We start from the raw sequence: 16,401 nt of genomic DNA on the forward strand, positions 1-16,401 counted from the left end.
CACATGTACATATAAGCGGAACTAGTGGTTTTCCACATACGAACATAGTGGTTTCCCACATACGAACATAGTGGTTTCCCACATACGGACATGTCACGAAATCTCGTACAATGTGCCCTAATCTAACATTCTAAGACTAAGACTCGATACAAGACGAAGTCGACAGATGTATGCACTAATACAGGACGAAGTCGACAGATGTATGCACTAACAATTATATTAGCATGTGGATACAACAATAAAATACAAATGTAGGCATAAAAAACACAGCATGCAAATTACATCTTTTGCATATTTCAACATAATCTCATAACATTATATCTCCCCCAAGGAAATCAACAAAAAACAAAGACACTGTCTCTAATTAAAAAGCGTCTAAAACATCAATAGCCAACTTTTTATACTAATAAATAAAAAAGCATACCAAAAAATTAATTATGCAACATAGCAGTGTATGTGTAAATTTTCCTGTACGATTGTCTTATTATATTGCCAGTTCGTAACAAAGAATCATCCACCCCAACATCACTTTGGGGATTTGGGGTGTTTCAATTCAATAAAGGATTTAATGAATCAATCCCTTCTATATAGTTTTTGTAGAAGAAAAAAAAGATAAACATGAAAGAAGGCTTGAATCGATTGAACGAAATTTACCGTTAACATTGAGGGTGTCTGATGAACGGATTTTGGGGTTGTTGAAGATTTAGTGTTTTTGTTTTGGTTGAGGCGGTTACTGCTTAAAAAATGAGGATGTCAAAGTATGCAATATAATAACATGGTATACTTGTATATAATACGTGGGAGGCAAGTTACTTTAATTAGAAGCGGTGTAAACTAAAACGGTGTAAGTTGTTTTTTATTTCTATTAAAACCTAATTGTAAACAAATTTCGATGATTAAGAAGTGTTATGGATTCAGAATTCATTGGGGGGTGTCAGTTGTGTGTTTATCATCTAAGGGTATTATCTAAGGGTTGTGTATATTGTTTATTAGTTCAATGGTAATTTTTAAGGGGTATGTATATTGGGACATGTTGGTTTAGGGTGACGGTTGGCATAACATGTGTATTATTTAAGGGGTGTAATGTGAAGAGACACAACTATTAAGTTAGCCAAATGTACCCTATGTTACTTTTAGTAGGGTTATATATATAATATAATTAAATGGAAGGGTGTGAGTAAAATAAACTAAAGGGTGCAACTTTTAAACAAATGAGACATAACCCAAGTTGCTTAATTAAATTATTATTTAAGGGTTGTGATGTGAAGAGTCAGATGTTACTTTTTGTATGGTTATTTATTTAAGGGTTGTGATGTGAAGAGTCACAACTACTAAGTTAGCCAAAGGTACCCTATGTTACTTTTGTACGGTTATATATAATATAATTAAATGAAAGGGTGTAAGTAAAATAAATTAAAGGATGCGACTTTTAAACAAAGGGGATATAACCCAAGTTGCTTAATTAAATGAAAGGATGTGAGTAAAATGAACTAAAGGATGCGACTTTTAAACAAATGAGACATAACTCAAGTTGATAAATGTATAAGGGTATAATTGTTAAGACATTAGATTTAAACTTATTGAAAACATAAAGATTTAATAAACATATTGAAAACAAATAATGTAATTTAAGCCCATATTTAATTTGTATTACCTTAATCTTTTTTTTAACGGCCAACAAATCAATCTCGAGCACTCTCGGGGCACCCACTGGACAAACGAAGTACTCCGAGAGTAACCCGAGTGGTCCACTACCAATTCCAGGGAAAAGCCGGTAACTCACCCGCCCGTAGGCACGAGTGCACGACGATAAATTACCAGTAAAACTCGTTTGGCTCAAGGATCGAACTCAGGTTTCCCTGAGTATCACTACCCACCAGTGCCTCACTCCTTTTTTGCACCAAATGAGAATTGAATTTGAGTCTTCAAAGAAGAACTCAAGTCGTCCTATCATTTGAGCTAGAGGTCATTTTCTGTATTACCTAATCTCATATAAGTTATATAGATCATTTAGTTGGTAATCATATGTTTTCGATGCATTGGTATCAACAAAAAATAATGTAGTCTTCCGTGCGTTTAAATGTTTCATCATAATGTAGTCTTCCGTGCGTTTAAATGTTTGAAAAAAATAACAAAAAATAATATTGTGGGTCAAACAGATCATGTATTATGTAATCTTTAACATACCATGCAGTCATGCACCATATTGTTTTGAATAATAAAGATTGTTGATAATAGTTGCACCCATGCATCCTAATCTCTCTTAAGCCACAATAAGTGCAAACCATATCACATGTCTTGTTCGTACAAGAGTCGATAAAGGTACGCACACCTCAATTGTCAGGGCCTCTGTAATGTCGTCACCGTCATTCATCTTCTCATTGAAGACTTGGTTAAATCCGCGAGCCCTACCACTAATTTCCCAAAACTAGTATTACCCGAATGTTTACAGAATTGTACAAAGATTATGTTCCAAAATGATGTGCTTGCGCGGGGCGGCATGTCCTCGGTGACCCACTCACCCAATCCGTAGCAAAGGCTATTTCTTCTTGTTCGGTCCAAAGTCTCTTTGCCTTTTGAGAGCGGTGAGAAAATAAATTGTGAAAAGAATGATAGTGGTGCGGGGGGAAATGTTTATGGGATTGATTTGAGTGAAAAGAATACGGGTAAAAATGTTTATGAGATTGTATATTTATATTGAAAATTTTGGTTTTTTTAAATAACGGCTCTCACACACAAACATGCTTGAATATGAAACCCGGATGTGGTACTCGCCACTCGGTCAAGGCACCCAAAGGGGAGGGGGCGATGTTGTCCCCCTATCCGATTTACTCGGTTTACTCGGTGCGGTAGCCAAGTATGGCGCCCCCTCCACGTAATATAATTTTGCGATTTTCATATGTTTTAGTTTTTACACGAGAAATGGGCTTCATGCATGCAACACATGCCCTGATTTTTAAAATTTTTTAAAGAAATATTAATAATAATAAATTGATTCTTTTCCATTTAAAGTTAATTAAGGAAAACAAAATTTTATTTTATTTTATTCTTTCTTAAAAAACAAATGGCAAATAGGGTTCCATGTGTCCCCTGGATCGGCTGCACAAAACCGACCAACACAAAAAGACAAGTGATGCAAGTGAAAACAGGAGAAAACGTCAATGGTTTTGTGGTCAGGATCCAAAGCACATAACCCCATAGACGGGATTTCTGAGGAATATCCTTGCACAAGGTGAACACACACGGTTATCGCTAGCTGTTGTTTGGTTGTTCGACGAGAAAGAAACAAGGAGGTAGGAGCAGTGGCGAAATTAGCCCATTAAATCAGGAGTATCACAAAAAAAAAAAAAAAAATTATCATGCAATTATACAATATTAAAAAACGACGATAAATAAAAAAAGTAAAGCAAATATTTAACAGATTTGTCCCATTCTTTTTTCATAACTTGAAATCGCTCAATCACATCGTCGTCTTTTACCTTATGAAAAAATCATTTGCGACCGCACAAACCATGGCATTGTTCAAATGGATTTTTTTTTTTTAATTATTTGGGCTTAATTATCATAAAACTAATTATTTGGGCTTAGTTACTAAAGGTTTTGGCTCTAGGACGCTAAGTGAAGCTCGGATTCGGGCTTGTATATTATGCAAACTTATGTTTAGGCTTAGGGGCTGTTTGGTAGCCTCTTAATTACCATTCAGATGCTACCTCTTAATGGTTTAAAACCTCTGAATGAATAAGAGATAACCTCAACAGGGGCGGATGTAGCATATAGTAAGGGGTGGCATCCGCTACGGCTTGGCGTTCCGGTGGTAGTGTAAATTTTGGAAAAATTTGACGTTTTTTCGATTTCGTTACCGCTTATTTATAAAACGTTACGGCTTGGCGCGAATCCTAGATCCGCCACTGAACCTCAAGTCTGAATGGTTAAGAAGTAACCTCTAAATGGTAAATCATCACATGTCACATTCTTCTACCTTCTCATTGGTAAAATTCTTAATGGTTCTATTAAGAGGTAGCCTCTTAATGACCATTCAGAGGCTACCAAACATCCCCTTAAGCTCGTTTAAATTTGGCTCAATCCTACCTTTGAATGAGCTGGTCTCGAGTAGCTTAGCTCGTTTGAAATATACTAGGCATCAATTGGGATCCAAGGAAAGTACAATATTTACGGGAATCAAATTACACATACACATGAAAAAAATTATTTTTTGTGCTTGTAATATGAAAGATTCTATAAATTTTACTCTTACACATAAAGCAAATTTACAAGTCATTAGATGTGGGTTAAAAGATCACAATTGTAACCGAGTAGCAGAAAAAATCAGCTCGTGAATCGGACTGATTGGTCGCCCCGCCGTTTTCAATCGGTTACTAGGTTGGATCAAAACCGAAAGAATAGACGAGATGACATGTTGTTAGGCTGACTCAAATCGTGGGTTATTGCTGTTGGGCCTATCCATATGGTGGGCTTGTGGCTATTTGCTCGCCTGATTTGTTGTTTGTTGGGCTTGATACTATGTTGAATACTGACAACTTACAACTATGGCACAGATAGGATCTGTTTGTTTACCTCTTAATAGAATTCTTAATGGTTCAGACCTCTTACTGGTAGGCCTGATAATAAAAACCCATTTGGGTTTTTTAGATTATTTTGGGTCATTTTAAAAATGAGGATGAGTCAGGATGGGTTAAGAAATAATTAAGGATGGGTCAGGATGTGTTATACGATATATATTTAAAATAATTCATGGGTTAGGATGGGTATTACGCTGGGTAAATGAGTAACCCAAAAAAGAGCATCAAAGTCAGCCTCTTCATCATATTCGAGTGTTCGTAGACGTTGGCTTCACAAATAATAAAAATTTAAAAAATATTACGAAGAATTAAAAATAATAATAATAAAAATTTTCTAAAAAATAAGAAAAATCCAAATAATTCTAAAAAATCCAAAATATAATAAAAAATCCAAAAAACTCTAAAAAATAAAAAAAAATAATAAAAATTCCAAAAGATTCTAAAAATCAAAAAAAATCTAAAAAATCAAAAAAAAAACTAAAAAATAAAAAAAATCTAAAAAATAATAAAAATTCCAAAAAATTCTAAAAATCAAAAAATAATAAAAAATCAGAAAATTTTAAAAAAATCAAAAAAAAATAATAAAAAAATTCTTAAAAATTAAAAAAATAATAAAAATCCAAAAAATTCTAAAAAATCATAAAAATTTAAAAAATAATAAAAATAAAAAAATTCTAAAAATTCTAAAAAATCAAAAAATAATAAAAAATAAAAAAACTAATAAAAATCCAAAAATTCTAAAAAATAAGAAATCCAAAAAAATCTAAAAAATATAAAAAATCAAAAAACAATTCTAAAAAATAATAAAAAATCTGAAAAACTCTAAAAAATCCAAAAAATTCTAAAAAAGTATAAAAAATCAAAAAATAAAATAGAATCTAAAAAAATAATAAAAAAATCTAAAAAAACAAAAAAATCAAAAAAAAATAAAAATTCTAAAAAAAATCCACAAAATCCTAAAAATCCAAAAAATTATAAAAAAAGTTTTTAGGGTTTTTTAGAATTGTTTATTTTTTAGAATATTTTGGATTCTTTAGAAATTTTACGATTTCTAATATTTTTTAAAATTTCTTATTTTTTATGATTTTTTTGATTTTTTACAGTTTTTTAACGTTTTTTTGGATTTTTTTTAGAATTTTTATGATTTTTTTATTTTTTAGAATTCTTTTTGATTTTTTTAGAATTTTTTTGACTTTTTAGCATTTTTTGTTTTTAGAATTTTTTTATTTTTTATTATTTTTTTTATTTTTAGAATTTTTTGGATTTTTAATTATTTTTTTGATTTCATAGGTTTTTTTTGGATTTTTTTATTATTTTTTTGATTTTTTTTAGAATTTTTAGAATTTTTTTTTTATATTTATTATTATTTTTTGATTTTTTAGAGATTTTTTTATTTTTCTTATTTTTTGAATTTTTTTTAAATTTTTTAGAATTTTTTTTATTTTTTAGATTTTTTTTATTTTATAGAATTTTTTTTATTTTTTAGAATTTTTTTGATTTTTTAGATTTATTATTGAATTTTTGGATTTTTTTATTATTTTTTGGATTTTTTAGAATTTTTTGATTTTTTATCATGCCCAACTCCATCTTGACAAAAACCCATCATGATCTAAACCCATCGTAACCTATTTCTTAATAAACCGATCCTAACCCTCTATGCAAACCTACCCAACCCACCTATTTTGCCACCCCTACTTACTGGTTCAGCACTTAATGGTTCAGAGTGTTTGTTTCGCGAGCAGATGTTTGAATATTTCAGACATTTGCCTCTGAATGGTTAAACATTATACTAAGTCTGAATGGTTAAGACCTCTAATCTGAATTGGTCAGACATTTGCCTCTAAACGGTTAAGCATTATACTGGCTCTTAATGGTTCAGACCTTTTACTGATTTAGCACTTAATGATTCAGACCTCTTATTGGTTCAGCACTTAACAATTCAAAAGTTGTCAAACAGCCCCATAACCTATTAGTGCAATTGTTAGAGCCTGGAGGTTATCGTTTCTACAAATGTAACTTAAATATCTCTCAAAATTAATGTAATTGTTAAGAAATAAACATTAAGCTTATTAAAAACATAAAGACTTAAAAATCATGTAATTCAAGCCCGTATATTTAATTTGAATTAGGGACTTATTTCTCTTCTTGGATGAAGATTATCGGGCGTTGGAACATGATGAACTATCACCAGTCAAGACAAGACGAGGAAGATTACGAGGACCTTAGTCTCATATGAATCATTTAGTTGGGAATCCTATGTTTTTGATGTATTGGTTGATCACTTTGATGTTTCATCATAATGTAGTCTTCCCCTGCGCTTAAAAAAATTAACGAAATAATTTTTGAAATTATACAGATTATATATTATGTAATCTTAACATATCATGGAACATGTCGTTTTGAATGATAAAGATTGTTAATAAAGGTTAGACTCATGCAAGGCAATCTCTCCCAAACCATGATAATTGATAAGTACAAGAGTACATCACATGCCTTAGCTTTGTTTTTTAGAACGACAAAAACCCACACTACTCTCGGGAAGGGCACTTTACTATACTCCTTGGTACTAAAAGGATTAGAAGAGATAAGTAAACATGGCAACATGTTTAGAAGAGACATTGTGCCCACCCAACAAGTTCATTATACGCATTCTAGCTTGTCGTATGCTTTCAAAACCGGTTGCATCCATTAGGAAACGAGATTTGTAGTATTTTTATAAGACATAATTCATATGTAAAGCTCATTGTATATTGACACATGCTTGTCACTTGCTCGCATATATGTCATTTTATAATCAATACATTTAACTATATCACCCTCAACTAGTACATGCCACATAACATGTGCACATCTTGAAAGGTTTCAATGGTTTCTCCATCTCCTAAATGAAAGGTGTATGTTGTCATCATCCTACAATTGTAGGTAACTAGTAAATTTCCCCACGCGATACGACATGTCCCAATCTAAAGTAACTCGTATTTATGTGGTATTTATGTAGTAAAGACCTGATTCGTTTATGAACAAAAGTTACGTCAAAATGTAGATAAACTGAAGATGTACATAAAAATAAGCATGGAAACGTATTATAGATGGTCCGACTTATTTGCAAATGAAATTTACGTCGAACACCAACCTGAACTTATACCGAAACATATATAAAAATAAGTAAAAAAATATGTCTTTTTAAGTTAAAAATGGTATCGCGCATTGCGGCGGGCCCGAAACATAAAGTAAGTCGAATTTATAAAGTCTAATGAAAACATATTATATTTGACCCAACTTGTTGTTAATCATGTTATATTTAGATCAACTGAAAACGCACAAAAAAAAAAAGCAAAACAGCATATTATACCCGAGCATACCCATTTTCAAAGAAACGTAATCAACTTTAACTTATGTCGACACCTACATAAATGATTATAATATATTTAAATCTGAGCCTACCCATTTCAAAGAAACGTAATCAACTTGAATTTATACCAACACGTACATAAATATAAGCACGTATAAAATGATTATAAAGTTTTTAAAAAGTTGAAGGGTTGTAAGTGTCAATACTAAATATTGAAGGGTAAAGGCTAAAATAAACTAAAACTTATCTAAAAAAATGATTATAAATTTTTAGAAAATTGATGGGTTGTAAGTGGCAATACTAAATATTAAAGGGTAAAGGCTAAAATAAACAAAAACTTAGTAAAAGACAAAAAAATTGACCAATGGCTAGCTGACATGCAGCAGCCTGACACTGGTCATCCATGTTATGTGTGTAAGTATATAGAATAGATAATGACCAACCATACGATGATCTCATTCAAGTACACCAAATTTTGTTTCTAGAATTTGACATGACATTACGTGGGATAAGATTTGAGATGCTAAACTTCATAAATCTCTAATCAAATCTTCTAAAATCTGATAGATTATCGTTCATTGTAACATAAAACAAACAAACGATACGCACTATTTTCTTTTGATTTAAGAGAGGTAACATATTCATTTACTAGAATAGATTGTTATGTTCAATACATGAGGAGCAATACATATATATAACACTCTCACAACTACAACTAACTACTAACTGTCATAACAAACTCAACACACTAACTCTAACAAACTAAATATCTCAATGTACTCTAATATGCCCCCTCAAGCTGAATGGGGGGTACCGACACGAAGCTTGGACCACAGAGTGTCAAACCGAGAAGAAGACAACCCTTTGGTCAAGATATCAGTGATCTGAACAACAGTAGGAACATATTTCACAGACAAAACACGATCCAATACCATAACTCGAATAAAATTCAAGTCAACCTCAAGGTGTTTGGTGCGCTGATGAAACACCGGGTTGACTGCAAGATATGTAGCGCCAATACTGTCACACCAAAGAGTAGGTGGACATGATGAATCATTATGTAGCTCATGTAAAAGAGATAAAATCCAACGAACCTCGGTAGCAGGATGAGCTAAGGCATGATACTCAGCCTCTGTACTAGATCGAGCAACAGTATGTTATTTCTTGGAACTCCAACTAATGAGGTTGGGTCCAAGAAAAATACAGTAACTAGTAGTAGATTGTCAATCATCAAGGCATCCAGCCCAATCAGCATCAGAATAAACATGTTATCTCGACAATCAGATCGTCGAATACTCAAACCATGAGAAACCATGAGCCGAAGATATCTCAGAATACGCTTGACTGCCACCCAATGATGATTAGTAGGTATCTGTAGAAACTGTGACACCTTACTGACCACATAAGCAATCTCGGGTCAAGTCAAGACCAAATACTGTAAGGCACCAACTGTACTCCGATATAAAGTAGGATCAGCCAAAGGAATACTTGTATGTCGAGAAAGCAGACGTCCAGAGGAAACTGGAGTAGACAAGGGCCGACACTCAGCAAAGACCAGTGCGCTGTAGAAAATCAAGTAGATAGCATTGTTGGGAAAGCTGTAAAACATCATTAAAGAAAGTCGCTTGTATACCAAAAAATAGGACAACACACCTAAATCTTTGAGAGCGAACTGTGAATGTAAGCGCTCAATCAATCCAGTAACAAACTCAGAAGAGCTCCCAGTAATAATGATGTCATCCACATAAACCAAGACATAACATGTGATCGAATGTCGACTATAGACAAAGAGAAAAGTATCGAAAAGACTCTGAGAAAATACATTAGAAACAAGAGCCGATGATAGCTCGGAAGACCAAGCTCTGGGTGTCAGCTTCAGGCCATAAAGAGCCTTCTTCAATAAACAAACATAATGTGGGCGAGAAGAGTCAACAAAGCCTGGAGGTTGTGACATATACACAGTCTCAAATAAATCACCATGGAGAAAAGCATTGTTGACATCTACCTGTCTAATGACCCATCCATGAGAGAAAGCAACAGAAAGAACAAGCCAAATAGTAGTGGGTTTAACCACTAGGCTGAATCTCTAAGTATAGTCAACACCCTTAGTCTGATGAAAGCCCTTAGTAACAAGTCGGGCTTTGTAACGACTAACAGAACCATCAGGATTATGCTTAATCCTATAAACCCACTTGCAACCAACAATGTTTGCATCAGTGGGAGCTGGAACCAAACTCCAAGTCTAGTTAGAATATAAAGCACCAATCTCAGCACGTATTGCATCCTATCAAATAGACCACTGTTGAGCCTGTCTAAACGCATATGGCTCAGTGGTAGGAGTAGTAGAAACATGAAAAAGAACATGATCAGGAAACCGGTAAGGTTGTTATGTGTGATCACGAGAACGAATGATCATCTGGTGAGTCGGAACAGGAGGAGGAGAAGGGGATGTCGAGGAAGAAGAAGAAGGATGAGAAAAAGTAGGAGTAGGAGGAGGAACGAACAAATGAGGGGAAGGAAAAGAGAATTGAGAAGTAGGAATAAAAGTAGTAGGCACATAAGTGCAAGATTCGGGAATATCAAAAATCATCTCATGAAAACGAACATGTCGAGATGTATCGTACGAAAGGTATGAGGATCATAACAGAGATAACCAAGAAGATCAGGAGCATAGCCAACGAAGATACATGGAATGGATTTGGGTGAAAGCTTATTCATCCAAGTATCACCAATAAACGGGTAACATAAACACCCAAATGTGCAGAAAATAGAGTAATTAGGTCGATCACCAAATAACATCTCATAGGGAGAAGAGTGATGAAGAACCGGTGATGGTAACCGGTTGATAAGAAAAGTAGCAGTGGCATACACATCATACCAGAACTTCTTTGGTAACCGATCATGAAACAATAACGCTCGAGCTACCTCAGAAAGATGGTGGTTTTTCCGCTCAGCAACTCTATTCTGTTGGGGAGTATAAGGGCATGAGATTCTGTAAGCAATGCAAGAATATGAAAGAAATTGAGCCATAGAACCAAGAATGAACTCAGGAGTACCATCGCTCTGAAGATGTTTAATGGTACAAGAGAAAAGGTTTTCAACTAGTGGTTTGAAAAGTCGAAAGCAATCAACCGCTTGAGAACGATGAGTCAAAGGATACAACCATGTAAATCGACTAAAATCATCAATGAAAGTAATGAAATATCGGTAACCATCTCTAGATACAGTTGGGGAAGCACCCCAAATATCATAATGTATAATATGTAAAGGCACAGTCGAATGTAATACAATAGATATAAAAGGTAGTCTAGTGGTTTTAGAAACACTACAAGCAGAACAATGATTATTTGCGGTCTTATTTTCCAGTTGTAAAAATGAACAACGAGACAAAACCACATCAGAAGGATGCCCCAGCCGAGAGTGCCAAGTCTCTCGAGAGACAGATGCAACAGCAGACAAAGAGTATAGCTGATGTGGACTACCACGCGTGTGGTGGAGCAGCTGTTCACCTAGGGTCTGAATGGAACAACAAGTACATGCTTGAGTAAAAGACTACCACTAGATAAACGAAGTAAGGCAGTGCCAATATGAGAGATAGAAAGAGATGTACCGTTACCGACAATCACACTTACAGAACCGATGTATGGTGTAACATCAAAGACTAAACAGGAGTCAGAGGTCATGTGAGCAGTCGTGCCTGAATCAGGAATCCAAGAGTCAACTTTTTTGCACACGCTGGCTAAATCTGCAAAAAGCCTAAAATGAGAAGAAGGTTGTCCAAAATGAGGTGGCCATGATGACTGACCCATGCAGCAAAATGTTTAGGCCCAAACTGAAGAGCAGGCCTAGTTTGAGAACTAGGTCTATAATGAGTGGTAGTAGGATTGGGCTGAGCATTCTGATTATTATTATTAGTAAAACTGGGTTGTGAATGAATTTTTGAAGGACCGGGCCCCAAAATAGAAGAGTTAGGCCCACCAAACGTGCACCCATCGGATTGTGTATTTGGGTCAGTCGTTGACCAGTTACCAACTCCAAACCCTAGAATGCGTGAATCATACGTAGGTGCCTGTCCAAACCCTAGATTATCGATATGAGCTGAACAGTTTCTTCCTCCGGTGAGTGACCATTGTTGACCATCGTAGGAATTAGCACCATGGAATCCACCACCGCGATTTCCACCAAAACGACTGCCTTTCCGGCCGCCGGAGTTTCTACCTCGCCAACGTCCACCAAAATTTCGACCACGACTCGATGAATATGTTGAAGTGAATCTGAAATAACAGGTTGCAGTAGTGTGGCCTGTTTTAGCATAAATTTGGCAAATCGGTGAAGTTTGAGATTCATGATGTGGTGGTTTGATACTAAGAGCAGCCATGGCGGTATATGGAACCGATCTTGAGGAATATTGTGCCTCAAAAGTTAACACTCGTGCACGAAGCTGATGGAAATTTGGTCTCACATCATGATTCTCAATATTCAGAAGAAAAAGTTTATAATCATCATTCAGACCGTCGAGTATTTGTTGAACAAGTGACAGATCTATAATAAGATCATCAACAGCATCCAGAGCATCAGCAAGCTCTTTTGCACAGCTCAGGTAATCAGAAATAGACTTCGATTCCTATTTCAATAGATGAAACTGAGTTTGGTATTGATTTTGTCTTGCAAATAGTTGTTGACTGAGCGAATCTCCTATGTTCTTCCATAGTTCACAAGACGTTTGTGTTCCTCTTGCTAGATATAAGAAGGAAGAAGACAAGCTTGCAATAATGAACGTAGACACATAACCATCAGATTTGTCCCATTGTTCACGTTCTGTAAATTCAACTGGTGGAACAGGTATGTGTTGGTTCAAAAACTTCAATAATCAGAGTGTTTTAAGGATTGTAAGGATCTAATGCTTCCAGTTCAAGAAATTGTGTTCATCAAGCTTAATCGGTACGAAATTTGTGATATTAGGTAAATTTGTGGTTGTGGATGAAGAATTTGAGGTGAGATCTGAAGATGATGTAGCCATGGCAGAAAGTAGAAGATGAATCAGAGAAAAAGAGATGAGAGAAAAAGAAGAAAGCAGGAAGATTGGCCGAAAAATTAACTGTCGCCGGAAAAGATTAGAGCTATTGGTGCTCAGAAGATTATACTCTGATACCATAAGAGTGGTAACAAATTCATTTACTAGAATATAACACTCTCACGACTACAACTAACTACCAACTGTCATAACAAACTCAACACACTAACTCTAACAAACTAACTATCTCAATGTACTCTAATATGATGTAAAAATAACAAAATGTTATTAACCAGATTTGCCCGAACATTCCTTTATTCTTCATAAGTTTATATGCATACTATATAATAAATAAGGAACTTTAGTGTCACATGTCACTCTCTGATTCCCGCTCACCCTTATTTTCCTGCCTAAACCCTTTTACCCATTTTAAGAAACACGTGAATCTTTGACCCATTCTAGATGATCAATTTTTTATTTACTTTCTATGTTTACCATAACAGACACTCTACATTTAGAAGATTTGATTACTAACTATTTGATTTTTTTTACTTTGTGGAGTTATAACCTAATATAATAAAATAATAAAATAAAGTTTCTTAAAAAAAATCTCTCTGTATAATAAATGTTCATAATAGAAATAAAGCCCTCAACCAATCACACATGAACAACTTTACTAAAGACGTTGATATCGTTAACCTACAAACCCTATGGTACGTATGTTAAATCAAAGATATTATGTGTTATGTTCGTTCAGAGAGGTCTATACTTCATAAACCCCACTTGGGTAGAGGTGTACAAACCTGGTTCGCAGTGGCGGATCCAGCCAGTTTTTTCACTGGGTTCCTTTTTACAAATCATACAAGATTTACACTACAAAAAAACGGTTTTTCCGAATCATACAAGGTTTACACTAAAAAAACGTTTTTTTTCCAAATCGACTGGGTTCCAGTAAACCCCTCTAAATCCGCCCCTGCTGGTTCGGGCTGGTAAACAAAACATAAAAACCGGTTTGTAAAATACCAGTTCAGGTTATAAACCGGTTTAGAAAGAAAATATTCCGAGCCTATTAAATCAACTGGAGCCGGGTTCAAATCCGTTTGGACAAAAAAACCGATTTTTTACATGTTTTTCAAATCGGGCAGATCTGATAACAAGACTATGAAATGACACAAATCCTAGATCAGCGTCACACAAATCCTACTACAAAAACATTACTAAATTCTAAAACGAACAATTCCCCTCCATAAGTAACCTCTTCTACACCTGACACGTCTCACCATTAGTCATGCCACGTCTCACCCAAAACCCTACGTCAATAACCCAATCAACCATACTCCATCTTTACACGTGGTACGTCATCATAAACCAAATTGCCACCGTGTACAACTACCCATAATAAATTACTTATTCCACCTCCGTACTATATAAACACCCATATTGACATTCCCCTCCAACTGTTTCATTTTAAGCCTCAAAACACCATGCACACACTTCACTCCGACCACAATCATCTCCGGCGTCCGTTCACCGCTGACGAAGAGCATTCGATCATCGTATCCGCCCTCATAAACGTAATCTCCGGCCACACCAGCAATGGCACTCGTACCAGTATCACTAGTACCGGTACCGATGCCACCGGTAGCACTAGTACCGGTACTATTACTGGTAGCGGTACGAGTACCACTAATTTTGCTACTAGTGAAAGCTTCTTGATGACATTGTGGGCACATCCGATGGAAGTGTGTAAGCTATGTAATATTGTTGGTTGTTTGGGGTGCAAATATTTTTGGAAAAACTTGGCACCGGGTGGTGGGGAGCAGAAAGGTGGCGGAGGGAAGAAGAGGAAGCGGCAGTATAGGGGAGTACGGCAGCGGCAATGGGGGACGTGGGCGGCGGAGATTCGGGATCCGATGAGGAAGGTGAGAGTGTGGCTCGGGACGTTTGGGACGGCGGAGCTAGCTGCCCGAGCTTATGATCGGGCAGCTATACACTTCCGTGGGGTTAAAGCGAAGACTAATTTTCCTGAGAGTGATTACCATGTTGAGCATCCACATGAAGAAGAACACAAACGTCAAGCATGCACACAATAATAATATAATAATAGTTTAAAAGAATAAGTGGTGAGGAGGAGAGGAGAAGAAGTTGCTTTGAATGCGATCTTTTATATATTTATATTATATATATGTAGTTTTATTTTAATAATTTATATTATTATTATTTAATAATTTATGTTTTGGTGTGAGCGTCTCCTGATGATGAGACGAGAGTGGAAGATTGGTGGTCACGTGTTTGCAACATGAGGTGTCTTGGTTTGGTCATATGAAGTGTCTTGGTTTGGTTTATTTGCTTAGCGACAAAAGCTATATGTAAAATAGTAGTAATAATAATAATCCTAGTGTGGTTTTTTATTATTATATTTTATCTCTATAAAAGCATATGAAATAAGTTGTGTATGCCGTTTTATGTCTGATCGTTTATTCATCTTTGTATTCCATGTAATAGTTAAGATATGACACCATCTTAGGAAGCTTTTATACTTTGTGTTTTTAGTGACGGGTAACAACTAACGTATTACAAGGATGGAAGCCTCTTGCGACGAACCCTATAGCAACGACATGCATAGAACCCTATAGCAACGACATGCATAGATAGTGGTGTAGCAAAGACGTGTTGCCACGACGTCACGTGTTGTTGTGACCGCTGGATAAAATTTAGGTTTTAGAACTTCGTTGCGACGAATACGATGTGTTGTCAAATAAGTTGGGACTTTGAATGTGATCTTTATATATTTCTGTTGGGTTTTTTTATTTTTTATATAATAATTAATTTGCGAGGCTTTTCAGAGATTTCTTCCAATAGAAGGGACGGATTTGTATTTAATATTTATATTTTGAAGGTGCGACTGTCTACTGATCGATGAGAGGAAGATTGGTGGTACCAAACTGTTGGCATGTGTCCCCTGTTGTCATATGAAGTATCTTGGTTTGGTTTATTTACTTAGTAAGGGAACATGGAACAATCTCGAATGGACAAAAGCTATATGTCAAATAATAATCTTAATTTGTTCTTTTTAATTTTTTTCTCTGTAATAAAATTTAACTTAAGAAATAAGTTGTCTGTGTCATTTACTCTACAATAAAATTCAACTTAAGAAATAAGGTGTCTGTGTCATTTAACGTTTGATCGTGTGTTTATCTTTGTATTTCATGCAGCGGTGGACCCATGAACTATTTTCTAGGGGTGTGAACGATGACTTTAACCAACTTTTCAAAGGATGTGATCAGGATTTTTGCCTATAAAATACGCTTAAATTTTTGTTCAGTGGTGCGTCCGCCACCTACCACAACACTTAAATCCGCCCCTATTACATGTCGTAATTAAATATTATACCATCTTGGTATGCTTTTCTATTTTTGTGTTTTTACTGAAGGGTTAAAACTCAACTATGCCTC

General features: G+C 35.0%; 1 protein-coding gene across 1 annotated transcript; it reads left to right on the forward strand.

Moving 5' to 3' along the window:
• Positions 1-14,400: 14,400 nt before the first annotated feature.
• Positions 14,401-15,163, forward strand: LOC110866308 (ethylene-responsive transcription factor ERF109). Its single transcript, XM_022115509.2, has one exon. The coding sequence runs from the start codon at positions 14,431-14,433 to the stop codon at positions 15,037-15,039; it is 609 nt and encodes a 202-aa protein (XP_021971201.1). The 5' UTR covers positions 14,401-14,430; the 3' UTR covers positions 15,040-15,163.
• The last annotated feature ends 1,238 nt before the right edge of the window (positions 15,164-16,401 follow it).

This window comes from Helianthus annuus, chromosome 9, assembly GCF_002127325.2.
Source record: "Helianthus annuus cultivar XRQ/B chromosome 9, HanXRQr2.0-SUNRISE, whole genome shotgun sequence".
Taxonomy (NCBI): domain Eukaryota; kingdom Viridiplantae; phylum Streptophyta; class Magnoliopsida; order Asterales; family Asteraceae; genus Helianthus; species Helianthus annuus.